Genomic DNA, 27,011 nt, shown 5'->3' with positions numbered 1-27,011 from the left:
CCTCTCTCTATCCTGGGTTCCATGGGGAGCCCAAGAGGTCATCTGAGACCAGGACTGTACTGGGGTACCCAGGCCTCTAACCTGGGGGATGGGGGGGCCCTGAGATAGCACATCACCGGGGAGGGCGGAGGCCAGTCACTTGCGACCTGCAACCAGGCAGGGGCTGGACTCGGCAGCCTAGAGACCTTCGCACACTCATCCAGAGCCAGTCCCAGAGAGAAGTGGCCAGTCACGACCTGGTGTCCAGAGTGAGGCTTCCATATGCACTTTGGCACCCTTGGCGTCACAGCTTACAGCCCCCAAGGAAGAGGGCCAGAGAGCAGATCCTGACAGTGACGAAGCAGCAGGGGAGGGAGAGTCCGTTTCTAAAACCCTAGAGAAGTGCCAGAAGCTTCAAATTCAAGGGATTTGACTGTGAACTTAAAACAAATATGGAATTATAATTTTTCTGAACTTTGGATAATCTTCAAACTTCTCCAGGTACCACCTAAAATGAGAAAAAAAGAACATTACCAGCAAGAAACACGCTCGCCACATGCCAGCAAAAGGGCCTCCTTGTCACCCGAGAGGGATACTGAACTTGTGCAAAAGAGCAAGAACCGGCATCTCAGATTCATATTTGGTTTTGCCCTTATCATAAAGGATGAAAGGTATCGGATGATAAGGCCTGATGCATTGAGCAGTGACCACATACTTCACCTTGAGATGGGCCAGGAATCTGCGGCCCCAGAACCTGCCGCCCTGCTGCTGGGGCTGCCTTTCCTGGCCTGGGACGAGCAGGCACGCCTGCAAATGTCACGCTGTGACCCAAGGTTTTCTCCAGGCCCAGGACGGAACTGTGGTCCAGACAGCCACATGCCAGGTGCCTGCAGACAGAGCTGGGGCACTCAGCTGGTTGGTCATAATTTGGATTTTCCGTCCCGCCATGCATGGTCTCAGCAGACACTGGCACGGTGGCTGAGGGGTTGTAGCTGGCTGGGAAGGTGACCCCCTCGTGGCAAGGAGGCGCCATTATCACTGCAGCCCCGGCCTCACCTGGCGGGGAACCCTCCTCCAAGGTCTCCGCCTAGGGCCTCAGTTTCTCCCCCTGCTGGACTGGGCAGATGCCCTGAGGCTCACTCGAGCTCTGGCATCTCGCATGACTGTTTGGGACTCCTGCCAAATGGATGCAAGGACCTCTGCCCTCTGAGGACCCCAATAGAAGCTGACCCTGCGCTTTGAAGGACTGTGTGACTTTGGGGTGGGTGCGGAGCCCAGCGGCCCCCAGGGGACCCAAGTCCTCACAGCTGAGGGGCTGCATGTGGGAGGGGTTCCCCTGTAAAGGGGTGCCCTGTGGTTATGTGACTGTGCAGTCGGGGCCCCATGTTTGGTCCAGGTCAGATCCCTAGGCCCCGGTTGACACTGAATTTGACCTTGGAGTCCAGCACATAAATTCAGAGGCTCAGCCGACGTGAAGGGTGACTTCCCGGCGGCCAGTGTGTGCACCTTTGTTGGCCCCCGTCCTCATGTGGTCAAGGCCTGGGGTCACCTGGGACCTGACCATTTGAATCCATGTTCACATGTTAAAGCTGCCACCAAGTCTTGTCAGGGGACAAATGAAAAGCGACAGCGTCACACACTCACTGGTGATGTGCCTGGGCCCGGGGGACCAGGTTACAGCAGGTGAAGAAGACGAAGACCCCGGCCTGCACCGACCAGCTGGCCAGCGCGAAGCCGCCCCACTCCACCAGCTCCCCGAAGTAGTTGGCGGCGGTGACGAGCTCGAACAAGCCTCCTGGAAGACAAGGCAGAGCTCCCGTGAAAACAGGGCCTGGGCCCCGGGGTGCTCGAACAGCAGCACCCCGGCCCCTAAGCATGAACTGGAGCAGCCTCTGAGAGGAGGGGTTTCGCTCTGGCAGCCGGTCCAGCTGACAGACTGACGGAACTACCTCGCCTGGGCGCGGGGGCGTCAGCTCCCACATCACGCCGGCTGGGGGAGACTGACGCCATGGCACGGAGGCCGGAGGGAAGCCGGAGGGCCTGGGAGCCGGCCTCCTGGGAGGGAGGTCAGCGGGCAGCCAGCCCGGCCAGGCCCGGGGGTGGAGGCCGGGACAGGCCAGCATCTGGTCCTGGAACTTCTGGAAGTGTCCACGCTGGACCCACCGTGTGGTACCAACTCCTCAGGAGCCTGCAGAGGGCCAGCTGCACAAAGCCGTGCCCTGTGGACAGCAGGTCTGATCCCGCTCGCCATTCTGTGCACCTGCTTCCAGGCTGTAAAGGGGGACGCTGCCTCCATGGACACAGTGGAGCAGGGCTTGCCAAGGGCACCCAGCGGCCACTGCGGGGAGGGGCCACACCTCCTACTCCACAGTAGAGGGAGCTGGGGATGAACCCAGGGCCAAGGAGGGGGCGGGTGGGTGGGGCACGGCAGCCATGGGCCAGGGCAGCACAGCAGCCAGGCCTGCCTTCCAGGCTTCGCAGCCACGGGGCCCAGGGACCACCCGGCCCTGCTGTGTCACAGGCCCCAGGGGTCCAGCCCCCACTCCCGTGAATCCTCCCACGTTCTCTTCCAAACACCGGCAGAACAAGTGTCCTCTTGCTCGGTGACCAGTCAGTTATGCAGAACTGGCTCTTTCTTCCATCCCAATAAAACAGCCCGCAGTGACCGGGAACAGCAGCTCCCCGGACAGCGGGCCCCGGGCACCAGGTCTCGGGGCGACCAGAGCGGCCAGGGGCCGTGCACTGCAGCTGGAAGCAGCCCCCACGCACCTCGTGGTATCCCGTAGCCGGTCTCCCCCGGCTTCCTGAGGCACCTGAGGATATGGTCCGAGTGGATGTTGATCAGCATGCCGGCCAGCCACAGCGCCGAGCCTGTGTGGGGTGCGGGACTGTTAGGTTTGATGAAGACAAAACCTAGGAGCGAGCCCGGCCGACCCGGACTCCACAGGGCCACCTGTCATGGCGCCGAGTGGCCCTTGGCCAGCTTCCAAGGTCACTGCCGCTGCCCCCCACCCGCGGTACCAGCATGGCTGCTGGTGCCGGGCAGAGCTTATCTAATACGAATCAACAGCCTTGTGCACTGGGACACTGACCGATGGCCGCAGCCCAGGGGGAGGGTGACAGCTGCGGCTGGGAATGTGACGGGCACAGGGCTGCATTCCGAGCACCGGCGTGCACTCCCAGGTGTGCCTACCTGCGGCATCCGGCAGCCCGAGAGAGTACAGGCGCAGACTGCCTCCCTGCTCTGCAGCACGCCACAGGGGGACAGTGTCCAGGCCCCTTTGGGGCTGAGGGCTCCTGCTGGCAGCTAATCTTTTCTCTTCTCTCTTTGCAAACTGCTGGACAAGCTTCCCGGCGGCTCCTTCTTGCTCACAGCTCACTCAGCCTTGCTGGGGGTCTCTGTGTCCCCAGCCCTCGGGTTGACCTCTGTCTGCACACCCCACGGTGCCCAGCGGTCCTCGCCACGCTGCAGTCACCTCCTCCAGGAGGCCTATTGCTGAGGCACCGGGAAATCCTAGCAACGGCAACACTACAATGGTGTGCGATGCGGGGCGGGGGGGGGGGACTCAGTTTGATTTTTAAAAAAAAGTTAACTTGGGCCCTCCCCGTTGGTGCAGCGGGTTGAGTGTAGCGTTGTGAAGCTGTCAGCAGCCTCTGCAGCGCGGGTTCGATTCCCGGCCGGCCAGGGAGATTCCCACATGGCGCAGCAGACCTCTCCTGCCTCGCCTGCGGCTCCCCTCAGCAGTGTACTTCAGTCGGTCTGCCTGTTCTGCTCCCCACTCTGTCTCTGGTGGATCCTCTCATTCCCCGCATCGCTGGCCTGCACCCCAGCTCTTATATAAATAAAAACTAAATCTTAAAAAAAAAAAGGTTACCTTGATTATTCAGATTATTCTGAGATATTTCACAAAATCTGAGAGGCAGGTGGTACCTCACACTGGCATTCCATGCGCTGTCAGAGACCTGCGCTGGGCAACTCTAGGACTGACTGTCCACCCACCGCCACAGCGGCACAAAGGACTGGTCCATGGTCAGCGCAGGCCATGGATGCATCCGGTTGACAGAAAGAGTCTCAAGCCCCTGGGATCCCACCACGTGGCAGCTTCTTATCCAAGCAGTTTGCACTGAATTTTGTAGTAAGTTGCACAAGTCACTTACTGGGCTGCTGGACACGACAGTGAGTCTCTACCTCCCTTGCTCTCAGTTTACATCACCTACACGTGATGTGGCCCCAAATTGATTCCAGAAAGAGCCCCGCCATCAGAATTCTATGTTCTTTTTCTTCTAAGACATAAACCTCCTCTATTGCTGAGATTGGTAAGAAAACTAATATTTGCGCCTACCTAGGTCAAACATTTATTCCACTTTTTAGGAACTTAAGATCTGCATAAAAGCCTTTTGAGTGGCCGTTCCAGGCTCCAGCCCACCGGGGGCTGTCGGCAGCTCGCTCAGCTCTTCTGGAGGTGAGTGGGCCGCCGACTCCACCTGTCCTCCTTACAAATCTACGCGCTTTACACATAAACACACCCCCTAACGAGGGACACGTGGTGTTTCCCAGATGGCTTTTCCACCTGCCCGCCCTTCCATTTAGTGCAGAGGAGCCAGAGGTGGGATGTGATTCAGCTGTAGACCAGGTGACAGGGCTGCAGCGACTTGAAGTGACAGGTGTGCCCGCGGCACTCAGGACTGTTCCCGGGAAGTGTGCGGCCGCGCACAGGGGGTGATGGCCCGAGAGCGCCAGCCAGCAAGCGAGCAGCCCTCACCTGGGATGCTGAGACCCGCGGGGCCCGGGCAGGGCTGCGGCTACGCGCGCGCACTCTCGCCTGCCTGCACCCTCGCCTGCTTCACCCTCGCCAGCACGCGCTCACCGGCCCACACTCTTGCCCGGCCCTGTGGCCCACACTCTCGCCAGCACTCCCATGGCTCGGGTTTCACGGCCGTTTTTGCTTGGGACTTGCGAGGCTGCAGTTGCGATGTGAAAACGCACATATATCTGGTAACAATGCGAACATTCCCCAAGTCACCTCACACGCCCGCTCTTTGCTCAGGCCTGCACGGCCACCAAAGTCAAATTGCCTGTTGGAGATCACCCAGCCGAGCTCTTCCTCGTGTGCAGCAGACTGGGCGGGTCGGGGACAGTCACGATGCAGGGACAGGCAGGGTCTTGGGCCACTGTCTGCTGCCTGTGGCTAGTTAGAGGCTCGCCCTATGGTCAGCTATTTGGCTTTGGCCTCTGAGTGAGCAGCTCTGCCTTGGGGGTCTCAGGGACAGCCTGGCCTGACCCGGGGCCCCCCGGGAGCCCTGTGGCCCAGTCACGGCCACCGCAGTGTCCTGAGGCGCCTGGGCTTTCTAACTGGAGACTGCCGGGAAGCAACTGTCAACGTGAAGCTCAGCCAGGCGGGGCCCGGCCAGGACACTCACCTGCGAGGAACCGGGGGTCAGTGACCCAGTCGTCCGCGTACACCGCGTAGCGGCTCAGGTACCGGCTCTGTAAGTAGCCGTTGCAGGCGCAGAACAGGAAGGCCACCAGGCACAGGTACAAGGGGGAGGGCTTCCCCCCGCGGATCAGAAGCGGGTAGACCAAGCACCTGAGGGCACGAGAGACCGAAGCCAAACCGTGAAGCGAGGCCAATCCAGTCGCTGGGGCCGGAAGGGCAGCCCTCCACACAGCCCATGCCGCAGCTGCACCGCCGCCGTGACCCACACGCCGGTCAGCGCACGGCAGTGAACGCAGCACACCCAGTTTGCCATCACTCTAACAGATTCCTGGGCGCCTGGGGATGGCAGATCCAGCTGCTCGACTGGAGAACCCCGATGTGCAGCTCCACGTTACTGGTTCTCCAAATGCAGCTCCCTTGCTCCCAGGGCAGTACAGAGAGCCTTGAGGATGGAATAATCAAACCTGTCTGGGAGCCACCACCCCAGCTACGCCAGCTGACCAGCAGGCCTGACCCTCCCTGCCAGCTCAGAGTGGAAGTGTTTACAAATGTGCTTCACGGAACTGAGCTACTGATGTGCAGCACACACAGCCTTGACACTCCGGGCCACCAAAGAAGCCAAGTCATCCCCGCAGGGATGTCAGCACAGAAGACAAATTGATAGCCCTGCCCTGCCCTAGGACTCCCTCAAGGTAAGAGGTAACAACAAACACTGACTGCATAGGAGGGCTCAACAGATCACCCAAGGTTGACACTTTGGAGCCAAGCATACCCCCAGGACTGACTCCTACCTAAAGCTACTGGGGCACAGTATCAGGGTAAATGGTCTCCCGGGGCACTGGCGATGACGCGGTTTTTTTGCCTCTGTGGACATGGGCTCGGGTGGGTGGAAGGATTTCCCATGAGGATGGAAAAAGCTGCAGGAGTTTTGCTCTCTTTTTTGGTTTATGGGTCCATGTCCTGATGTCCCTTCTGTCTCTGCAGGCAGCTTTTGCAGGGACACGTCACACCGACATGCTAGTCTGTGTGAGCAGAACTGCCTTTCCCGCAGGCCGGGGGGGAAAGCTCAGCCTCCTGAAGCTGGTGTTTGTCCTCCTACGGAAGCCAGGAGGAAGCACCGTGTCTCTGCAAACATAAGGCAAAGTGCAGCGGTGCAGGACGTTCCACGAGGCTGACATGAGAAGTCGGGGCGCGGTGTGTGTCCATCTGTGCTGTCTGTCCGTCCACCCCTCTGCGTCTGATTATTTTGCCTCCGAGAATAAATAACCATGGGTGTGGACGGCGCCTACAGAAATGGTATAAGCTGCTGGTCTAAGTGCTTCTAGGTAGCGTTGTCTGCAGTAAATCGTAGTTCATGGAAACTAATTTGGAACTGAATGAATGGGTTGATCTGAAATGCGTGCGCCGCACATCCGGGTGGGGAGCATGGGTTTTTCTGTCCTACCTGGCACCGGCGCTGGGCATGTGGTACAGAGGAGCCACCAGGTGAGCTGGTTACATCTTTAACGCCAGGTAAAATGGGAGTTGGAAACTTAAGGGTATTTTTTTGAAGGTTAAAAACCCCAACTATGGAGTCCAATCAAAGGCTGCAGCTTGGCTGGAAGCGAGCAGGCACGTTGAGTCCGAGCTTTAAATGGCTTTCCCCCTAACATTTTTGACAAAACTTCCCAGAAATCTAAATTAGGAAAAAAGTGGTGATCTTTTGTTTGAACAGAGGAGATTTTATGACCCCTCAGCGCGGTCCTGAGGCCTCCGTGAAGCTCTCCGACCCCGTGGGAGGAGCATTAGGCGCGCTCGATCTGTTTATGTGGCGGCTGGAGCTGAAATGGACGGTCGCAGTCCTGGGTCCAGATTAACGCGACCATCATGTGGGGCCTGCACGCTGACCCCTGCGCAAAGCCCCCCGGCCGGCACCGTGATGGCAGGCAGCGGGGCCCAGCGCCCCAGCACTGCGCCTGCACCCCGAGACGGGCAGATGAAAGCAGAGTCCCTGACTTTTGCCCCCAGGGGCACCTGGAGACTTCATGGAGGAGCTGGGTGGGCGGGGGGCTCCCCTGGACTCAGAGACACGCCGGAGGAAAGGCCTCCTCACAGTGACAGTCTCCGCAGCTGTGCCCCACCTGGAAGGGGAGACAGACCCCGAAACCACCGACCAGCAGACCACACCGGCTCTTTGGGGCAGAGCTAAGAGCTTCCTCCCCAGTAGGTGGCCCCCCGCATGGTCCAGGCACCCCAAGCGCCCCAGCTCTGGGGGCACATCAGCAGGGCCTTGGCAAGCTTGGCCCCACACAGTTGGGCTTCCTGGGGGACTGTGCCCCTCCTGGCTCACTCTCCACTTGGCTTTTCCCTTTAGACTCACCCTCCTCCCCAGGAGTCCTGCGCAGCTGTGGCAGGAAAGGCCCGCCTTTCCCCGGGCACCAGGGAGCAGCCCTGGCCACTCTGAGCTGCGACTGAACCCTGGAGGACCGGAGCAGCAGCCCGCCGTGGACCCCAGGCAGCACGTGGGGCCCAGGGGCACTCAGGGGGGTGGGCAGGAGAGGGGCTGGGAAGGTGGGCTGAGGGCCCGCCGGAGCCAAGCAGCAGCCCCTTAGCCAGGACAGGGACCCAGAAGCCCCCTCCATGCAGGAACTGGGAGACCCCGCCCGGCTCTGAGCAAGGGCGACAGGTCAGGAGTTGGGAAAAACAGAAACAGAAAATCCTTGAGCCAGACTCAAGGTCCGACGGCAGAAATATCTGGGGACCATGACAGTCGGGGTCAGGGCTGAGGGCACATGGACCGGAGGTGGGGTCCGCCTGAGGAGCGTGATTTCATGGTCACGTCAAGGCCGTGGAGGGACGGGTGAAGACAGCCCGCCAGGAAGCAGAGGGGGTGACAAGCCAGGTGGGGGTGGCGGCCCGGAGTGAGGAACGGCAGAGGTGGGCCCGGTAGAGACAGGCTGAATGAGCAGGGCAGGGGCCGCCGTGACCAAGAGGAGCCATCGGGGCATCCAGGAGACCTCGGGGAGGCGGGGTAGCAGGGAGGCGCAAGGGCGAGGCTTGGGGAAGGGGGTGAAAATGTGGCGGCAGGATGAGAGGTGGGAGCACCCTGGAGTCCCAGGTCTGCTGGCCAGAGGTCGGCTGGTCAGAGGTCAAACACCTGCCTGTGGCCGGCGGGGCGCTCACCCGCGGCCAGGTCCTCCTCCTCCCCAGGCTTTGTGCCAAAGTGCTGTCTGGCTCCTACCTTAGGTCTCCATCTTGTGCCTACGTTGCCATCACGAGAGCAGTGCCAGGCACGTAAGGCCACTCTCGGTAACAGTTTGCCAAATGCACCAGTCAAAATGCACACACCGTCTTCCTCACTCCTCGGCCGCGGGCGGTCTGGCCCACCCTCGCCCCTGGATCAGCCTCCTGGGGACTCAGGTCTCCTTGCCACCGCCCTGGGCATCGGCCTCGTCACTCCCTCAGGAGGCTCAGTCACCGCGGCCGGGCCTGGCGGTCTCCCACAGCCCCACACCTGCGTGGACCCCACGAAGGACACCCTCCGGCCCCAGACGGAGACACCTGCCGGGGTCCGCACTCCCGAGGTGTGCCCTGGCCTCGGCTCTCCCTGCCCGGGCCGGTCTCCTCTCTGGCCTGGCAGCCCCAGACGCCCAGGACAGAGCAGGGCTCAGCGTTGCCCGGCTGGAGGCGGCTCTGCTCCTCGGAGAGCTCACCTACTTGGGTCGGGTAACCCTTTAATAAATTAGCTGCCGGGGAAGAAAGGAAACTCTTTATCTCTTCCAATGTGAAAAGTTAACTGTCCCCACACCACACGGCCCGTGCGCACAGCGGCACATTCCAAGTGAGAAAGTGGACTCGTCCTTTGAAGACCACCCCAGAGCCAGCGAACCCCCTGGAGCGGAGCTTTTCTAGCCACCAGCCTAGCAGCCAGGGGTCTCGCCCAGTCACCGCCCCCACGCCTTGCCTATGCCTGGGAGGAGGGGACATGTCCCCTCCCCGTCTGTAGTTTCCTCAACAGGGATGAATAATCAAGTTAGTATCAGATGGCTTTGTGGGGGAGGCATCTACACCCTCATCAGAATCCGAAGACTGAGGCAAAATGGGGGTACACGTGCTGGCCAGCAGAATGCCAACGCGGCCTGGGGTTGCAAGGAGGGGCTCAGAGGACAGAGACTGGACGCTGTCATCAGGTGCTCACCTGGCCATAGAAAGGCCCCGCGGCACCAACCCCAATACCAGGCAAGTCCCCGAGTCTTCACTCTGCTAGGCAGTTGGGGGGCTGCTTTCTTGAGAGCCTGACCAAGGCCCGTGCCCCCGGGGGAAGTGGCACATCTTCCTCCGATCTGAGCCCTCCGAGCAAGACACCCGCTTTCCCTGTCTCAGGGCCTCCCCGGAGGGCCCGTCCCCTCCAGTCTCCCCCGCAGGGGACCTTCCCCGTGGGCTGGGCTCCTTCCCCTCTGCAGCCCGGGAAACAGTCACAGGGTGGTTGAAGCTAAAAAGCTTAGACCCCCAGGCGGCATCCAGGCCAAACTCTTTCCGCCGGCCTTTTGTGCATCCCCCTTTTGTGCATCCCCCGTATCTTCAGAAGGCGCCCCTGGCCCTCGCGGCTGGTGGCCGGGAGCTCGGAGCCCCGAGCGCACGTGGGGTGCGCGCTGCACAGCAGCTAGCCCGGAGCTGCTCACCGCGGCGCCGGCTCGGGTTCCCGCGGCGCCGGCTCGGGTTCCCGCAGGAGCTGGTGCCGAGACCGAGACCGGAACGGGAGGTGCAGGGAGAGGGCACAGGGTCGGGGTGCCCCTGAGGCGCAGGGACAGGGCACAGAGTTGGGGTGAGAGGGCGCCGGTAAGCCGGCTGGGCGAGGACGCAGGGGGAGGGCGCGGGGGGCGCGGGGTCTAGGAGAGGTGCGGGAAGGGCAGCAGGTGAGGGGTGTTCAGGAGGTGCAGGCTGAGTCGGGGTGCTCCAGAGGCGGCCGGTGGGGGCGCGGGGCAGAGTGAGGAGAGGGGCGGGCGGGCCGGGGCGCGTGTGGGGGCGCAGGTCGGGGCGCGGGTCGGGCGCGTGTCGGGGCGCGTGTGGGGGCGCGGGTCGGGCGCGGGCCGGGGCGCCGGTTGGGGCGCGTGTGGGGGCGCGGGTCGGGCGCGGGTCGGGGCGCGTGTGGGGGCGCGGGTCAGGCGCGGGTCGGGGCGGGGGTCAGGCGCGGGTCGGGGCGGGGGTCGGGCGCGGGTCGGGGCGCCTGTGGGGGCGCGGGTCGGGGCGCGGGTCAGGCGCGGGTCGGGGCGCGGGTCAGGCGCGGGTCGGGGCGGGGGTCGGGCGCGGGCCGGGGCGCGGGTTGGGGCGCGGGTCGGGGCGCGTGTGGGGGCGCGGGTCGGGGGGCGCGGCTCGGGCCGGGGCGCGGGTTGGGGCGCGGGTCGGGGCGCGTGTGGGGGCGCGGGTCGGGCGCGGGTCGGGGCGCGTGTGGGGGCGCGGGTCGGGCGCGGGCCGGGGCGCGGGTTGGGGCGCGGGTCGGGGCGCGGGTCGGGGCGCGGGCCGGGGCGCGGGTCGGGGCGGGGGTCGGGGCGCGGGTCGGGGCGGGGGTCTGGGCGCGGGCCGGGGCGCGGGTCGGGGCGCGTGTGGGGGCGCGGGTCGGGGCGGGGGTCGGGCGCGGGCCGGGGCGCGGGTTGGGGCCCGGGTTGGGGCGCGGGTCGGGGCGCGTGTGGGGGCGCGGGTTGGGGCGCGGGCCGGGGCGCGTGTGGGGGCGCGGGTCGGGCGCGGGCCGGGGCGCGGGTTGGGGCGCGGGCCGGGGCGCGGGCCGGGGCGCGGGTCGGGGGGCGCGGCTCGGGCCGGGGCGCGGGCGGGCCCGCCTCACCTGTGCGCGTAGTGGACGAGGAACATGGCCAGCAGCAGGCGGTTGGGCCAGCAGTGCAGGCGCTCGGCGCGCGCGCACAGGCAGAGCGGCACGGCCAGCGCGGGCAGCTCCTGCAGCGCCCAGGCGAGGCGCGCGGGCACCGGGCAGAGGGCGCCGGGCGGGGCGTAGCGCCCGTAGGGCGAGCCCACGAGGCGCAGCAGCCCGAAGACCAGGACGCCCAGGGCGCCCAGCAGCGCGGCCAGCGCGTCCAGCAGCTGCGGCTCGGCCAGCTCCATGGCTGGCGCGGCGGGCGCACTCCATGGCCGGGGGCGCGGCCCGCCACAAGTAGGGCGGCGGCGACGCGGCGGGAGGCGCGGCTCCCCGGGGGGGCGCCGCCCGCGGGGTTCAGCGCTCGCGGGGGCGACCAACAGGTCCAGTCACCTGCCCGCGCGGCCGGGCGGGGCGGGGCGGGGCGGGGCCGCGTCGGGGGCGGGGCCTGGACGGGGGCGGGGCGGGCGCGTGGGCGGGGCCGCGTCGGGGGCGGAGCTGCCGAGGGCCGCCCTCCCCGCTGTGCGCACGCGCGGCCGGGGGCTGTCCGCGGAGCTGCCGGTGCCGGCGCGGAAGCGGGGTGGGCGCCGAGGCTTTCGGGGGGCCCCGCGGAGCCACGTCTCCGCCGCGCGCCGGCTCGTGCTCGTGCGCCCCGGAGCCCGCGTGGCCGCGGGGTCGGCGGCGGGCTCGCGGGCGGGCGGCGGCGCTCGCAGGCGGGCGGCGGGCGCGCGGGGGCCTGCGCGCCCGGAAGTGGCGGCGGCGGGGCGCGGGGCGCGGGCGGCGTGCGCGGCCGCGGGGGCCATGGGGCGGCGGGCGCGGGGCCGGCGGCTCCAGCAGCAGCAGCAGCAGCGACCCCCGGGCGCGGAGCGCGGCGCCGCGGCGGGCAGGACGCGCCAGGACGCGGTAGGAGCCGGCGGCCCCGCGCGCCCCCCCCCCCCCCCGCGGCGGGCCCGGGCCCGCTCACGCACTCGCTCCCCGCGCAGGGCTGGGAAGGCGGGTACCCCGAGATCGTCAAGGAGAACAAGCTGTTCGAGCACTACTACCAGGAGCTCAGGATCGTGCCCGACGGCGAGTGGGACCAGTTCATGGGCGCGCTCCGCGAGCCGCTCCCGGCCACCCTGAGGATCACCGGCTACAAGAGGTGCGGCCGCGGCGGGCCCGGGCGGGGCCTGGCCGGGGCCCGGGGCCCGGCGCCCGAGGGCCCGGGAAGGGTCGGCTCCCGGGCTGGGGCCGCGGACACTGCGCTCCGGCGCGCGGGGGAGTCTGGCGCGGCCGAGGCTGCGCGCGAGCCGCTGCCCGCCGGGCTGCGTGTGTCCTCCTGGCTCTGCGAGGTGGGGCCAATAAAAAATGCAACTGGGGGCTAATGTTTTGGGGGTGCAGGTGCTGCGCTCAGCTCGTCGCCGCCTTCCGGGATCGAGCAGGGGGGCTGTTGAAACTCTGCAGGGGCCGCGTGGGAAGGACGGCCCCTCTCCTCCACGGCGTCGTGGGTGTGATGCGCCTGCAGGCTGCAGCCCACAGGCCGTGGAATGGAATCCGTTTCCCAGGTCGGTGTGGAATTTGTTTTTTTGTTTTTAACTAGCCACGCAAAGGAGATTCTCCATTGTTTGAAGAACAAGTACTTCAAGGAGTTGGAGGACCTGGAGGTGGACGGGCAGAAGGTGGACATGCCGCAGCCTCTGAGCTGGTGGGTATGGCCAGGCGGGCATGGCCAGGCTTGGTCCCGAGGACGCTTCTGGGATGTTGGCCTTTGTCACTTGAGTACGATTCTTGGCGATGCCTTTGCTGTTGGCATGAAAGACCCGGAACTTACTTGACAGTCTCCTGCCCTTTTTCCGGTGTTCTTCCCGATGCTGCAGCGTGGAGTTGTATGATCTTGCTCACGAGACTTGCAGTGCCCTTGACTCCCTGAATTAAGTTTTTCCCTGCTTTGTTTTCTCGCGTCAGGATTGCCATAGGGAGGGCCTGTGGAATGCCAGGGTGCCCAGTTTGTGCCCAGCCACACTCGCATACCAGGCCCTGGGCTAATTTAGAAATAGAAACTGTGACACTGTTTCACTTGCACACTTCACACCAGCAGCTTTGAGACATTGAGGCGGCTCATAAAATGAGCACGTATATTTTTAAATGACTATAAAGACTGAGCTTCACCGGCATTTCCTGCAGCTGTTGAGGTTTTCACTTTTGTCTCGTGTGCTCTTTGCTGCTTGGGTCCTTCCTAGTGATCGCAAACTAAGGCCAGGTTTGACTGCTTGCCTCACATTGGCCACCTGGAAGTTTAGTGTCCAGCTCAGGGGTAGACATAGCATATGCTTCTTGAGTCGGCGTTAAATGACCAAATGATGAAATCAGAACCTGGCCTGAGCAGAGCCGAAGCCGCCATTAGAGAATGTGTTTCTGGGGTACGAGGACACGTCTGAGTTGAGACATTTCCTGTCTTTTTTAATTAAGTTTTTTTGGCCTGGTTTTAAAAGCTTGAGTGATATAGACATGGGGCACTAGAAAAGCAACTCTCTTTCTAGACGGCCATCCTGGGTCACACAGACCCGTGCTGGCAGTGTGGGAAGGCAGGGGGTCTCCAGCCACTGTACTGAGGGGTGACCCCGAGGCTAGGCAGTCTCCCCCCGTGGACAGGTGTGGGCCCACTCTCAGGACCGCTGCCCGAAGTCGGTCATCTGTCCCCTTTCTGTCCCCAAGGTGTCCTGCTCGCCTCTTCCTCACACTGGGAAGGTCTTGGGCCTGGTGCGTAGATGTGTTGCTTTTCAGAGGGTCAGGCTGACCCCCGCGCTGTGGCCAGCAGGAACGTGCAGTCCCAGGGCCAGAGGTGCTCAGGCACAGCCTTGTGGTTTCCAGCCAGTAGGAGAATCCGTCTTGCTATGGTTACGCTCTCGTCTGGTTGGCCCTGGAACGCTCCCCCGCCGCCTCCTGTTTCACTGCGCGGCTTTGGGCACAGGTGCCTGCACGGCGCCGCCCCACCCAGGGCTGTGTGGCTGAGGGACAGGCGATCACTCCGGCTCTGGCCGTCCTTCTCCACGCTGTGGTGTGCTCTGGTTTTCCAGCACACGGGTGAGGGGTGTGAGCCGCGTGCTGAGATTTGGGGCACTGATAATCGCCGTCTCCCATTACCCAGGATGGTGGCGTGGGGCCACCGCCTGCTCAAAGGCACATGTCAAGGCTGGGGCACCCGTGAATCTCAGCAGGTCGGGGGGCCAGGCAACCCCCATGGCTCCTGCTGGTTTTCTAGATCGCACAGAATACAGAAGTGGGTCACACATTATGAACCCCTGCAGCATGGTGAGGTGTAGCTTGGGAGAGGCAGGTGCCTCTGGCCTGGGTGCCGTGTCTTCTGCAAGGGTGTTACACAGAGGACTCTGTGCGCAGATCATCTTTCCCTCGCTCTCCACACCTTCGGAGCTGGACGGGGTCACCCCGAGACGTCCCTGTAGGGGTGGCGTGGCTCACATCTCCAGGCTCCACTTCTGATTGGTTTTGCCATTTCCACCAGCTGAAGTCACCCACGAGGGTTGGAATCTCTTTCCAAGCTCCTGCCCGTCATGGTCTTGACCTTGCTGCGGCAGGTTTTCCCTAGGGAAGCAGCGGCGCTCGGAGGAGGAGGGAGGCTCTCTCTGGGCACTGGGGCCCCGAGGATATTGCACTTGGAAGTCCGGCCCCAGGTACTTAGGCAGCAGAGTATTTGTTGTCTGGAGCAAGGGGCACAGCCAGCTGATCCTTGAGAGGTTTCTCAGCTGTTCCTGAAACTGTCTGTCTTCGGGCTCTGTCCTGGCATCGGCTCATCAACAGGTCAGCCTGACATTTTCTGCTTCACTCTGACGGAGCCTTGTTCCCAGTGGCAGCTGGCGTGTGGCTTCACCCCAGGAGCTTGGTCCGCCCGGGCTCGAGAAGACTCACTGGGCAGCCGCAGCAGCTCCGTGTTCAGTCTGTGGCCTCTCGGCCTTCCTGTCTTGCTAAACTGACTCATTTTAGGGTTTTGATCAAAAGATTCTCATAGCTTTTAATCACTGCGTCGTTGACCTGCTCTCAGTGTTGTGTCTGGGGGAGCGATAGTGAGGGCGTGGGTGGGAGAGGGAATGGAGCAGGCAATAGAAACAGGCCGGGCACAGGTGGGAGCAAGTGCAGCCGCGAGTCCCTGGGCTGGGCAGTCGGCCGTATCCAGAAACCTCAGGCCCCGAGTCGTCTTCTGCTGCCCATTCGCTCAGATTGCAAAGCGGTGTGGCTGTCCCTGAGATGGCCTCTCCTGACAGGCCCTGGCTCTGTTCACTCCCGCATCCAGCGCCGGTTCCCTGTTCCTCACCCGGCCACGAGCGTGTTCATCCTGTGTGCATGCACCCCCTGTGCGTGGGGCGCTGCTGGCTGTGCTGGCGGGGGCGGGGCCTGCAGGGCACTCCTGGCAGCGAGACGCATTAGCACGTGACAGGCTTGACCACAGGGCTTCCTCTCCTTCGGTCAGGTACCCCGAGGAGCTGGCGTGGCACACGAACTTGAGTCGGAAAATCCTGAGGAAGTCTCCTCAACTGGAAAAGTTTCACCAGTTTCTGGTTAGCGAAACCGAGTCTGTAAGTAGATTTCTTTAGATTCGCTGCTTCCTCAAAGTCCTGGCGTCCTGTGCTGTGTCCCAGCCACGCCCGTGGGGGAAAGGGTGTCCCCAGGTGTGCCTTGCCTTCCGCTTCCTGCGTTCTGCAGACTGCATGGGGTCTCGTCCCCAGCGGGAGGCATGCCCCGGCTGACGCCAGTCGTCTCTGCCCACAGGGGAACATCAGCCGGCAGGAGGCCGTGAGCATGATCCCGCCGTTGCTGCTCGGCGCCCGCCCCCAGCACAAGGTGCGCCCGCGCCGGCCCTCGTCGCGGCTGGGAGGAGGGTGCTTGGGCGTGTTGTGGTCTAGGCTCCGGTGCGGCGGTGTCGCCCTGTGGGGTTTCCAGTTTGAGCCGCTGTCCCCTCCTGTGCCGGCGGGTCCCGAGACTCAGTCACCGCATGGGTCGTCTTCCGGGACGCGGGCTCGGATGGAGGCTCCTTGGGACGTGTCCCGAGAGCTCCGTGCTGCACTCTGGCCTGCTCCCTCGTCATGGCTGCCCGGGGAGGGTACACGCTGCTGCTGTTCGCACTTTCCCGATGATGAGGAGGAGGCAGAGAGCCCGGGTGGTGGCCCACGTGGTGGCCCGGCGGCGCTCTCACCCCCACCTGCCGCCAGAGCCTTCTGCTCCCGCCACCCGTGCTGTGCCGGGGCGCTGTGTGTCGGGGACCCCCTGTGAGCTCAGTACACCATGTGGGGGTCATTCTGTAAAGAAGTAAGTTTAGCTCTTGGAGCAGAAACTGAGGTACCAGACTGGCCCGAAGCCTGTCGTCAGGTGAACGTGGCTGTTTGGTGTCGTAAGAACACGATCGCGTCCTGGCTCTCTGCCCAGATCCTGGACATGTGCGCGGCGCCGGGGTCCAAGACCACGCAGCTGATCGAGATGCTGCACGCGGACATGAATGTGCCCTTCCCAGGTGCGCGGGGCGGCCGGAGTGGTGGGTGGGGGGCGCGGTGTGCTGGTAGCCTCCAGCCGGGCCTCTGGAGGGCTTGGCGGTCACAGCGGCCCGGGCTTCTGGTGACCAGCCATGGCAGGTGGATGGGCTGCAAAGGTTGCAGGGCTCCCGGTGACAGTGGGCAGGCGGGATGGGTGGTCTTGGCTGCAGTCTGCTTCCCCCCCACCCTCCCCACCCCTGCCGGGTAGCCGCCCGGGTAGCTGAGAAGCTTTCTCGGTGCTTCCCCAGCTTTAGTTTTCCCCCCCAGAGTCCACCTGCAGGCCAGGCCCTCCCCCTCCCGCCCCCTGATTCACGCTTGTCACGGTTGTGAAGAGCGACACTGATCAGTTGATGTCGTCGGGCGGTTTGCCTCTTTACTGGAGGCGGGGTCCCCAGCGGCGCTGCAGCGGGGTTCTGGGAATGACGTTCAGAATTTCCCGGGAGCAAGCCCATAGCCAGCCAGACGCGGCTTCCGAGGCGCTTCTGCTCCCCGTCGCGGACACGCTGGCCTGGTAGCTGGTGCGCATGAGTCCTCGATGAGCAAACGGGCCTTAGTGTTTGGGGGTCTCAGGTGACCGAACCCCATATCAGGGCTGCGTCCGTCACGCGGCAGCTCCCAAGCCCAGGTCCCGTCTCGGGTCAGTTGGCGTGTGCCGCTCGCCCACCAGCCTGGTGTTTGGGGATCAGCCCCCTTGACCGCCGCCGTCTTCTGTCCCCAGAGGGCTTTGTCATCGCCAACGACGTGGACAACAAGCGCTGCTACCTGCTGGTGCACCAGGCCAAGCGGCTGGGCAGCCCCTGCATTATGGTGGTCAACCATGACGCGTCCAGCATCCCGCGGCTGCAGATCGATGTGGACGGGCGCAAGGAGATCCTCTTCTACGACCGCATCCTGTGCGATGTCCCCTGCAGGTGTGTGCAGTGGGTGGGGCCAGAGCCAGCCTGTCCCCAGGAAACCAGGGCGCCTTGAGGCCGCTCGCGTGGGGCTGGCATGGGAGACAGTGTCGGGGCCCGGGTCAGGGCAGACCCAGGATATGCGGAGGCACTTTGGACAGGGCTCTCACGGAGGCGCTGGAGAAGGGGCAGCATGAGCCCTCTGGGGGCACCGAGGGTCTTGCTCGACCGCCTGAGCGTGTGGTGGACGTGCAGGGCGGTCCCCTCCCCCGCAGCAGAGCACGGGCCCTTGTGGTGGGCGCGAGGCCCATGGTTCAGCCCGGAAGTAGAGAGCGGGTCAGGGCAGCTCCCGCATCTGTGTCTGCGCGCCCCTCCCTCTGAGTCGTAGCTGTAAGTGGTGGGTGTTTAATTTGTGAACTTCGTGGCACGACAGCAAATTGCCTGAGTCTTTCCGGAAGAAATAAAGCAAAACCAAAGGCGTCGCTGAGCTCCCGGAGGTGGTGATGGGTGAGGGTCACACCCTCACTGAACTTCTCCACCAGAGCGTGGACTGGGCGGCACCGGGGCCCAGAGCTGCCGCAGGACGGCCCCACAGCGTGGGTCTAAGGGCGGCACCTGCCTGCGCCTCGCCCCTCTGGGGTCTCCCTGCTGCGGCAGGACTTGGTGAAAATCGCAGCTGGTGGCCCCGACTGCAGCTGCTTCAGAATTCCCGAAGGAGCTTCCTTCTGAAGTAAAGTGACACAGGCCCCATTGGGCCCCTTTCTCCTCAGTGTGTAGTTCTCTGATTTTACTTTGGATCAGAACCCCCCCCCCCCCCCGTCTTCCTTTGCTGAGTACAGTGAGGACCCGTGTGAGCGCCGGGGGCCGGCCTGTCTCAGGGTCTCTCCCTCCCGCAGCCCCTCGCCCTGCAGGGCATGGCCAGGCCGCCAGGAAAACAAAACGTGACTGAGAAAGCCGCATGCTCTGGAGTTGCCCAGGGAAAATGGGGGGAGGAGCTGGGGAATGGGCAGAAGCTAGCGGAGGGCGCCTGTCCCTGGCGTCCGCGGGGTCACTCCTGCCAAGCAGCGGGGAGTAGGCGGCGCCCAGCTGTGGTGCGGGGAGGTCCTGGCGTAGAGATGGAATTGGCTTCATTGAATTTGCTGTGGGATCCCCTTGGAGTGTAGGTTGGGTGTTACTCAGGTCATTCCGATTCAGATGCCGCTGCTGGTGAGCTCCCTTTCTGAGGAGCAGGGTCTGCTGTCCTGTACCCCCGGTTCCCCGTCCCGGCTCTGAAACCTCCCTCTGCTAGTGTTTCTCTGAAAGGGAAGCAAATTACTCTCGCTTCCAAATATTCGGTGTGGTTTCTTGTGAGACCTGTTTTTTTATTGAGCGGACAGTTGTCCCCAAAATGGAAAGCTGGCTGCAGTTCGGGGGAATTTCCATGAGTCCAGATGCTCCCCGTGGTTTCGCGATCTGGCTCGGCTGGGACGCTCGCTCAGCTTCAGCGAGGTTCTGAGTTCTGGGATCTCTCTGCAGTGGAGACGGCACCATGAGGAAGAACATCGACGTCTGGAAGAAGTGGAGCACCCTGAACAGCTTGCAGCTGCACGGGTGAGGGCACCGGGGCGAGGGCTGCAGCTCGCTTGCTTGTGAGAAGCAGGGGCTTGTGGGGGTCTCACCGCGAGATCGAGTCCATCCCGGGCACGCGCTTCTTCAAAGCACTTTTCATGAAACCAGGACATGCTTAGTACACGTTGCCCGTGGTTGGGCTGCCCAGCCCCCGCTGTCTTGCTAAGCTTTGTCCATTTTCTGTCTTTTGTGCTGAACTGTTTTGCCTGACAGTTTAATCTCTTGAAAGGTGTGTTTTGATTGGCCTCTTTCATGTGGGAAAAGTGTTCATTAAAGAAAACAGGAGAAATTCTTGCAAGTGGAGGGAAGGAGGCCTGGCCCGTGGCCTGACTGCGCCGTCCTCCAGCTGCAGGGCTCGTGCTTGTCCCCTAACGGGGGCGTGGCGCCTCTGCTGTGGGTCGCGGCCTGGGGGGGGTGGGGGTGCAGCGTCCACCGCCTGGGGCTGCTGTGTCCCTGGCGCTCGTCTGGTTGGGGTGTCCTGACAGGTCGGTGGCCCAGACAGAACAGCCACACCCCTCCCGGCCCAGAGGCATTCAGTCGGGCTGCAGCCTGTCTGTCGCTCTGCTGCTGGCCGCGCCCCACGTGGAGGCCGATGAGGCTGCCCGTTTGGCCGCCGGCCCGGGTGACCTCTGGCCCTTAGCTTACAGCTACGGATCGCCACGCGGGGCGCCGAGCAGCTGGCAGAAGGCGGCCGGATGGTGTACTCCACCTGCTCGCTGAACCCCATCGAGGATGAGGCCGTCATCGCAGCGCTGCTGGAGAAGAGTGAAGGTGAGCGCGGCCTGCGTGGGCATCGGCCGTCCCTGCCCCTGTGCAGCCTGCAGCCGCCCATGGTGCTTCTGGGGTGGGCATGTCACGGGTGTTTGCTCCCGTGGTCTCTGGGTTGGCCTGTTGGGCCAGTTCTCATTCCGCTGCTGCGTAAACAGCACTTTGGGAACCCAAGTGTTTCAGAAAAGTGGCTTGGCCGGAAAATGTCCACGTTCATCTTACACGCTGCTGTAGGTCCCGGGAGGTGAAGCAGTACAGCGTGACCCCCCTCCCCCCGCCCTGTCCGACTGGCGCAGCTCCATCCCGCCACACCCCGCCGTCAGTCATGCAGGGACAGCTGGCGCAGGTGCGGGCCGTGTGGCCTCAGCACTGGCCAGCAATCATGGCCCCCAGCCTGCCCTGTGCGGCCGCGTGTGCGCGCCTTCCCGCCCGGCGGTGCGTGAGCCCAGCTGCTGTTGCCCTAGGAGCTCTGGAGCTGGCTGACGTGTCCTCCGAGCTGCCGGGGCTCAAGTGGATGCCTGGCCTTGCGCACTGGAAGGTGAGCCCAGCGGGCTTTGCGGTCCTGGGAAGTTAGGGACCCCCGTGCAGCCCAGGGTCAAGTTCAAGGTCAGGTATGGAGACAGACACCCTCTTCTGGCAGCACAGACCAGGTTTCCTGCCTGTGTCCTACCCCGGGACGCCAGCTTCCTTTACCCTCAGCCCCCACTGCTGCTCTGTGTTACGGAGACGGTTTTTGTCTGGTGTTCAAGCTTCATTTGCCACATGAAACAGTCTCATCATTTCAATCCAGAAACAATTGGAAGCTTTTTTAATAAAAAGACCCAGAGTAGGTTGTCAGAGTAGGGTGGAGTGGAGCAGGGTGTGGGGTCCAGACAGACTGTGGGGAGAACTTGGGGTGCCTTGATGGTGGGGGGTGGGGTGTCATGCACCTGAAGGGTGTGACCTCCGTGCATGTACATCACACACTGTTATTTCCTCAAAAATGAATGCATGTATAAATGGTAAAAGACTCACATGAAAAGTGCTCTTTACAAGAGCTTGGCCTTGTTGATAGAAGATCATCTCATTTTCATCTTTGCAAATCATCTTCCTTGCTCTGAGGGGAAGGAGCGTCCTGTCTCCAGGCCTGAGGGCATGTACGTGTCCGCCCTGGGCCTCTGCTGCTGGCGTCCAGTCCTGCCCTCGTGTTGCAGGTGATGACCAAGGATGGCCAGTGGTTTGCAGACTGGAGTGATGTCCCCCACAGCCGACACACCCAGATCCGGCCCACCATGTTCCCGCCCAAGGACCCCGAGAGGCTTCAGGCCATGCACCTCGAGCGCTGGTGAGCCTGGGGACAGCCCTGCCCTCCTGCTGGGCCCTTGGGGCTCTGCTCAACACTGCAGGACCTTGGGGGACTGCTCCTGCAAGCGTGGAGCACAGGTAGCCCTGCGTGGCCAGACCCCGGCTGGCAGTGCTCTGGGTGCACCATCAGCTTCGCCCCTGCACGTGCTGGCCCATCTGGGAGTGAGTGCTGTGGAAACTCGCACTAGGACGGCACTGTCCCGATCACTGACCCCTCCCAGTCTTTATCTTCATACGAGAAGATCCGTTAACTGTTGGGTCAGTTAGAATGTGTGAATCATATTTTTGTTCTCAAGTCTTAGAATATTACCGCATCATCAGAACACCGGCGGGTTCTTTGTGGCTGTGCTGGTGAAGAAGTCTTCAATGCCGTGGAATAAACGCCCACCCAAGGTGACGGCTCCAGACGCAGCGCGGCCCGCAGGGTCATTGGGACGTGTGGAGGGAGGGCTGGGCTGAGTGTGACTGTGGGGTGTCCATCTACACTGTGGGCTGTCTGAGAGGCAGCCTCCTTTCGAGGCTGGGAAGTGGGACAGGCAGTGTTTGGGTGACCCACCAGGGTCCCTGGGCCCCAAGGCCGTGCTGCTGGGATGCGCCAGGCAGGCACTCAAGACTGCCAGGCGACGGGTGTGCGGTTGTGCCACACTGGCTCTTGCTGGCAGGATGGAGGCTGCTGGGCACGCTTGTCCAGGCACTGACCAGTCTCCTGTGTCGTCATGGACAACCCGGTGACTGGCAGAGGGAGAGCTGGCGGGTTTCCGGGATCTGGGGAGCAAAGAGCTGGTGAGCTGTTCAGTTGAAAGCTGTCACGCTCCCAGAGCGCATCGCCTCCGAGGGCCAGGGGTGCTGAGGCGCAGGCTGGCTGTCCCCGCGGCTCGGCTAGATACACTGTCAGGGCCTACGGTACAAGAGCCGGGAGTCCGGCAGGCCAGGCCCGGCCTGCTGTCTGGGCGAGCGGTCTACACCCGCCACCACCAGCTTGGTCGGCGGAGCCTTGGCCGTCCAGCCGAATTTCCAGACCCGGGCCCGGGAGTCCTCTCCTGGCGTTACCTGCTGGACTTTGCCTCCGTCTGGAGGCGAGCTGTCCAGTTCTGGCCCGGGCGCTGTTGCGGGGTGTCTCCTTGTACAGGAGCTCCGCAGGGCCTGCGTGTCCTGTCCCAGCTTCTGAGGTGTGTTTGGCAGGATCCCTCAGCCCAGGGGGTGCTCTGTCTGGCTCCTCGTCTTCTCTCTGGCCGCTCCGCCGGGTGCCCTGGAACAGCCCTCCTGACCACGCACTGTCTCTGCGCTGTCTCTTTGGCCCTTGCTGGCGTCAGGGGCCGCGCTAGTGCAGCTGCGTCCCCACACATCCCCCGCCCTCGTCCTGAATCAAGGCCCGCTCAGGCTGGGGCGCTGCTGAGGAACAGCCTGCAAGTCCTTGGCTGGGGCTTTAGCCTGGGGGAGGCGGTGCCCACGGCTCTTCTTGTGCAGTGGACGCCGTGCGGTGCTGGTGGGGGACATCTCGCAGGCGAGTGTCCTCACGAGTGGTCAATGGTGGGCAAGTGTTTGTGGGGTGCCAGCCATGCCCAGTCGACTGCGGAGCCCAAGTGAGCTTGCTCCCCTGACAGCTGCCCAGCGAGTCTGCGGAGTCCAGAGCCCCCCGGCCGCCCAGCACAGCGGAGGCCACAGAAGGAAGCGCTGCCCCCACCTCGGCGCCCGATGGCCAGCCAGCCGCCCAGCTGGACGCTGACGTGACCGGAAGAACCGAGGACACAGAGAGTAACGGAAACCGGAAGGATGGCGTGTGTGGGTGCGTCCTGGTGCCAGCGTCACCTGCCAGGGCGGGGGGCATCAGCACACGGGCTCAGCTCCCGGTGCCTAACGTTACTGCACCCCGATTCCCTCCTAGCCCTCCGCCATCTAAGAAAATGAGGCTGTTCGGATTTAAGGAAGACCCGTTCGTGTTTATTCCCGAGGACGACCCCCTGTTCCCGCCCATTCAGTACGCGCACTGCAGCCGGGAGGGGGGCTCTGCAGCTGCGGCTTTTGGTTGGTTTAGCTGTGTGCTGGAGCTGGGGCGCTTTGGGGGTTCTCTCCTGAGCTGCATGTGAATCTGAGCCGCAGTCCCATGGGAGCTGCCCGACTGCGGGCAGGACCCAGGAGCCCTCAGATCGTAGGCCAGGCCGTGGCCTCGGCTCCGGGCAGGACGGAGGTGGAGGAGAGGGTGCTCAGGTGCTGGTCCTGGAGCGCTGGCGCCTGCCTGCCCCCCAGTCACCTGCTGGCGTGTGGGTGACTAGCTCTGCCTGCTGATGGGGGCGGGGAGCGTTCGGCAGCTGCGGGAGGGGCTGTTCCTGTTCCAGCCCCTGCCCCGGCGGGGAGGGGGCTGCCACAGGGCGCTGGGCCGCCAGGGCCACGCTCTGGGTGGGGCGTGTAACGCACTGCCTGGTGCGCAGGAAGTTCTACGCTCTGGATCCCTCGTTCCCGAAGACGAACTTGCTGACCCGGACCGCGGAGGGCAAGAAGAGGCAGCTGTACATGGTGTCCAAGGAGCTGAGGAATGTGCTGCTGAACAACAGCGAGCGGATGAAGGTGCGCTGGGCCCCACCTGCGCGGGCTGGTGCAGGCTGAGCACCCATCCTTCCCACCCCTCCGTGCACGGGGTGGGACCCCGGGAGGGTCGAGGTGCTGCTCGGGGCCCCGCGTCTACTGTTTCGCTGTCCCGCCTCCGTTCCTCTTGGCTCCTCCCGGCTCTGGTAGGGACTGGCAGGTGCTCGGGGTGCCTGGTCGGAGTCACCGCTTGGGAGCCGCTTGAACCAAAACCCTTTCCCCGACGGGCCGGGACCCAGTTTAGCGAGGGTCTCATGTGTCCCCGTCCCCTCCCCCTGGACCCCCCGGCCCAGACTCTGACTCACGTGTCCTCCGGCGCTTGCTCCAGGTTATTAACACGGGGATAAAAGTCTGGTGCCGGAACAGCAGCGGCGAGGAGTTCGACTGTGCCTTCCGCCTGGCCCAGGAGGTGACTGCAGCCAGGCCCGGCGGGAGGGGCGGGGGCTCGCAGCCGCCGGGGCTGGCTGGTGGGGTGTGTCGGGGTCCGGGCGGGGCGGCAGTCGACCTCCTAATGCCGACCTTTTCTTTGTCTGCGCAGGGAATCTATACACTGTACCCGTTCATCAACTCGAGAATTGTCACCGTCACCATGGAAGACGTGAAAGTTCTGTTAACCCAAGAGAACCCGTTCTTCAGAAAACTGAGCAGCGAGACGTTCAGCCAGGTGAAGGACCTGGGTGAGTAGCCCCGCGTGCAGCCCGGCCTCCCTCCCTCGTCCGCAGGCACCTCTGGCCCCGGGTCTCCCCTGCTGCCTGTGGCCACTCCCAAGGACCCCGGGCCCTGAGCACACTAAGGGTCTTGCACCTCTGGTGGCCACAGCCCGGCCCGGGGCAGCTCGGGCTCGCTGCTGAGCCTGCACGGCTTGGCCATTGGGGCTTCTCTGCTCCCCCAGCCACCCCTCGGGGCTCCTAGCCAGCCACGCGGGCCACGGGTCTCACGATCCCCACTGGGTCACCCCACGAGGTCGGGCCACCCTGGCAACATGAGTCTCCCGCCAGGAGCTTCGTTTCGGTCTCATCCGTGTGCTCTGGGCTGGGCGGGCAGGAACCTGGCAAGCCCGTGCCTGCAGCCGAGTGGGCGGGCTCCCTCGCCTTTGCCCGCGCTCCTGCCGCCTCTCGGGCACGATGTGCGTGGCCGTCAGCCTCAGGGCAGGGACCCGTGACTGCGACTCCTCAGCTTTGCCGCCAAATCCTACACTCGGATGGTTGCGGCACCTCTGACAGTTCCTCGCTCTTGCCGTCTGGGGTTTACGGAGCCTGTTCCTTGAATCTTGACTTTGAGAATCAGCCTGTCGCTGGTCCACCCCCGCGGCCGAGGCCCTTGCTGCGTGGCACCCCTGAGCCCCTGGACGCTCTGTCCTGCCCTGGGCAGATCACTGGGCACCGGCCCCAGGCTCCTCCCCACCCCAGTGCTACGTGCGGGCTCCCTTCCTGGGGTGCGTGAGGGCGGCTCGTCACAGGCGGGGCCTGGCAAACGCGCATCTGCTTTTCTTCCAGCGAAGGGCAGCATCGTCCTGAAGTATGAGCCGGACCCCACGTGAGTGGCGCCCTGCGCTGGCCCTGCGGGTGGCGGGCGCCCTGGGAGCATTCTGGGGAAGGGCGCAGGGCTGGAGTGCTGTTCGCGCAGTGGTTGTGAAATACCACTAGGCCCAGCCGGCCAGAGCCGGAAATGCCCAGTCCCTGCCCTACGGAGCTTGGAGACCTGGTTCTGCTTCCCGCCTGGGCAGGAGTGCAGCGCTGGGCCACCAAAGGGGGCTGGCCTCCACCCCGCTGTGGGGTGCCCTGCTGGATAGGGGGACAGGTGCCCAACTGGGGGTCAGGGACAGCCAGCAGGTGACCACGCCCACCTGGGCCTCCTGGGAGGAGCAGCCCCATTGTCCGAGGGCAGAGCAGGGGTGGAGCGCCCCGGGTGGCCCGCAGGCTGTGCCTGGTGGGGGTTGTGGCCGGAGGGCGGGCGCAGCTGCAGCGGCTGCTGGGGTTTGAGCTGAGCAGGTGCTGTCTGCAAAGGGGAGACCAGGGAGGGGCTAACGTCCATTCGAGGTGCTCGCGTGGACGTCTAGGGGCAGGGGGCTCACCAGGGCGTCTGTCGCAGGCAGCCCGACACCCTCCAGTGCCCCATCGTGATGTGCGGATGGCGGGGAAAGGCCTCTGTCCGGACCTTTGTGCCCAAGAATGAGCGGTTCCACTACCTCAGGATGATGGGGCTCGAGGCGCTAGCCGAAAAGAAGAAGGAAGCGCCTGAGCCGGCCGACGGGAGCACGGCTGACGCCGGGACCGGGGAGGAGCAGGCCCTGCACGAGGCTGAGCCGGATGCCAGCCCGGGCAGGGACCCAGCCACGCCGGCCCGGTGAGGCCAAGCCACCCTGGTGTCCAGAGCCAGACGCAGGGCCCTGGCCTCACAGGACGTGTCTTAGAGCGGCGGGCGGGGCAGGCACGCGTGCTGGGGACGCTGGTCGTGCCGTCCCCGGGCTGGGCCTGGCCGTCGAGGGCCTGCTCCTGGCTTTCAGGTCCCTTCTGTTATTGCCTATATCGGTCTTTATTTATAGAGAGAATCTATAACTCCTGTGAGTCGTCGGGAAACATACCGCTTGCTGTCATGGTCAGCTGCGCGGCGGGCGGTGGGGGGCTCCACGCGGGGCCTCCGCGGACTTCTGTGCCTTGTGGGAAAGGGAGAAACGCGCTTTCTCGAGGAAGAGCTGTCTCTTGACGTGGGATACTAATGCTGAGGGTGTTCTGCTTTTACAGGGGTGCTTTGCAATTTTAATTTTTAAATGGGGTTTGGGATCCTTGGAAAGTTTAAATAAAGAGTTATTCATGAGACACCTGTGCGAGGCTCATGTTTCGCCTTGGGAGGCAGGAGGACCGGCCTGCTTTGGGGCCAGTGCAGAGGACATGCCCGTGGGGCTTTTGCATCTCAGCTGGCGGGGCTTTCGGCAAGCCAAGGTGCTCCAGAGGGAAGCAAAGTCTCATGAAATGGTCTCGGGGAGATGGCGTTGCCGCAGGCGCAGGGATGAGGCGTGACTCTCACACCC

The 27,011-nt window shown here is 63.8% G+C and overlaps 2 protein-coding genes across 2 annotated transcripts; one reads left to right on the top strand and one right to left on the bottom strand.

Moving 5' to 3' along the window:
- Positions 1 to 420: 420 nt before the first annotated feature.
- SRD5A1 (steroid 5 alpha-reductase 1) lies at positions 421 to 11,510 on the bottom strand (the record flags this gene model as incomplete). The annotated part of the gene is made up of 5 exons (XM_084233522.1): positions 421 to 487; positions 1,624 to 1,774; positions 2,749 to 2,850; positions 5,401 to 5,567; positions 11,236 to 11,510. 5 exons carry the CDS (start codon positions 11,508 to 11,510, stop codon positions 421 to 423), a joined length of 762 nt encoding a protein of 253 aa, XP_084089648.1.
- A 553-nt stretch (positions 11,511 to 12,063) lies between these two features.
- Positions 12,064 to 26,330, top strand: NSUN2 (NOP2/Sun RNA methyltransferase 2; the record flags this gene model as incomplete). Its single annotated transcript, XM_084233886.1, has 19 exons — positions 12,064 to 12,165; positions 12,246 to 12,403; positions 12,842 to 12,946; positions 15,728 to 15,833; positions 16,027 to 16,098; positions 16,681 to 16,765; positions 17,503 to 17,695; positions 19,193 to 19,267; positions 19,926 to 20,056; positions 20,518 to 20,591; positions 21,247 to 21,377; positions 21,694 to 21,790; positions 23,002 to 23,183; positions 23,283 to 23,375; positions 23,827 to 23,962; positions 24,309 to 24,389; positions 24,519 to 24,657; positions 25,477 to 25,516; positions 26,072 to 26,330. 19 exons carry the CDS (start codon positions 12,064 to 12,066, stop codon positions 26,328 to 26,330), a joined length of 2,259 nt encoding a protein of 752 aa, XP_084090012.1.
- Positions 26,331 to 27,011: the final 681 nt, after the last annotated feature.

Source organism: Talpa europaea (assembly GCF_964194135.1).
Source record: "Talpa europaea genome assembly, chromosome: 5".
In the NCBI taxonomy this organism is placed as follows: domain Eukaryota; kingdom Metazoa; phylum Chordata; class Mammalia; order Eulipotyphla; family Talpidae; genus Talpa; species Talpa europaea.
Note: the sequence above shows the minus strand (reverse complement) of the source record. Positions and strands in the feature narration are given on the sequence as shown.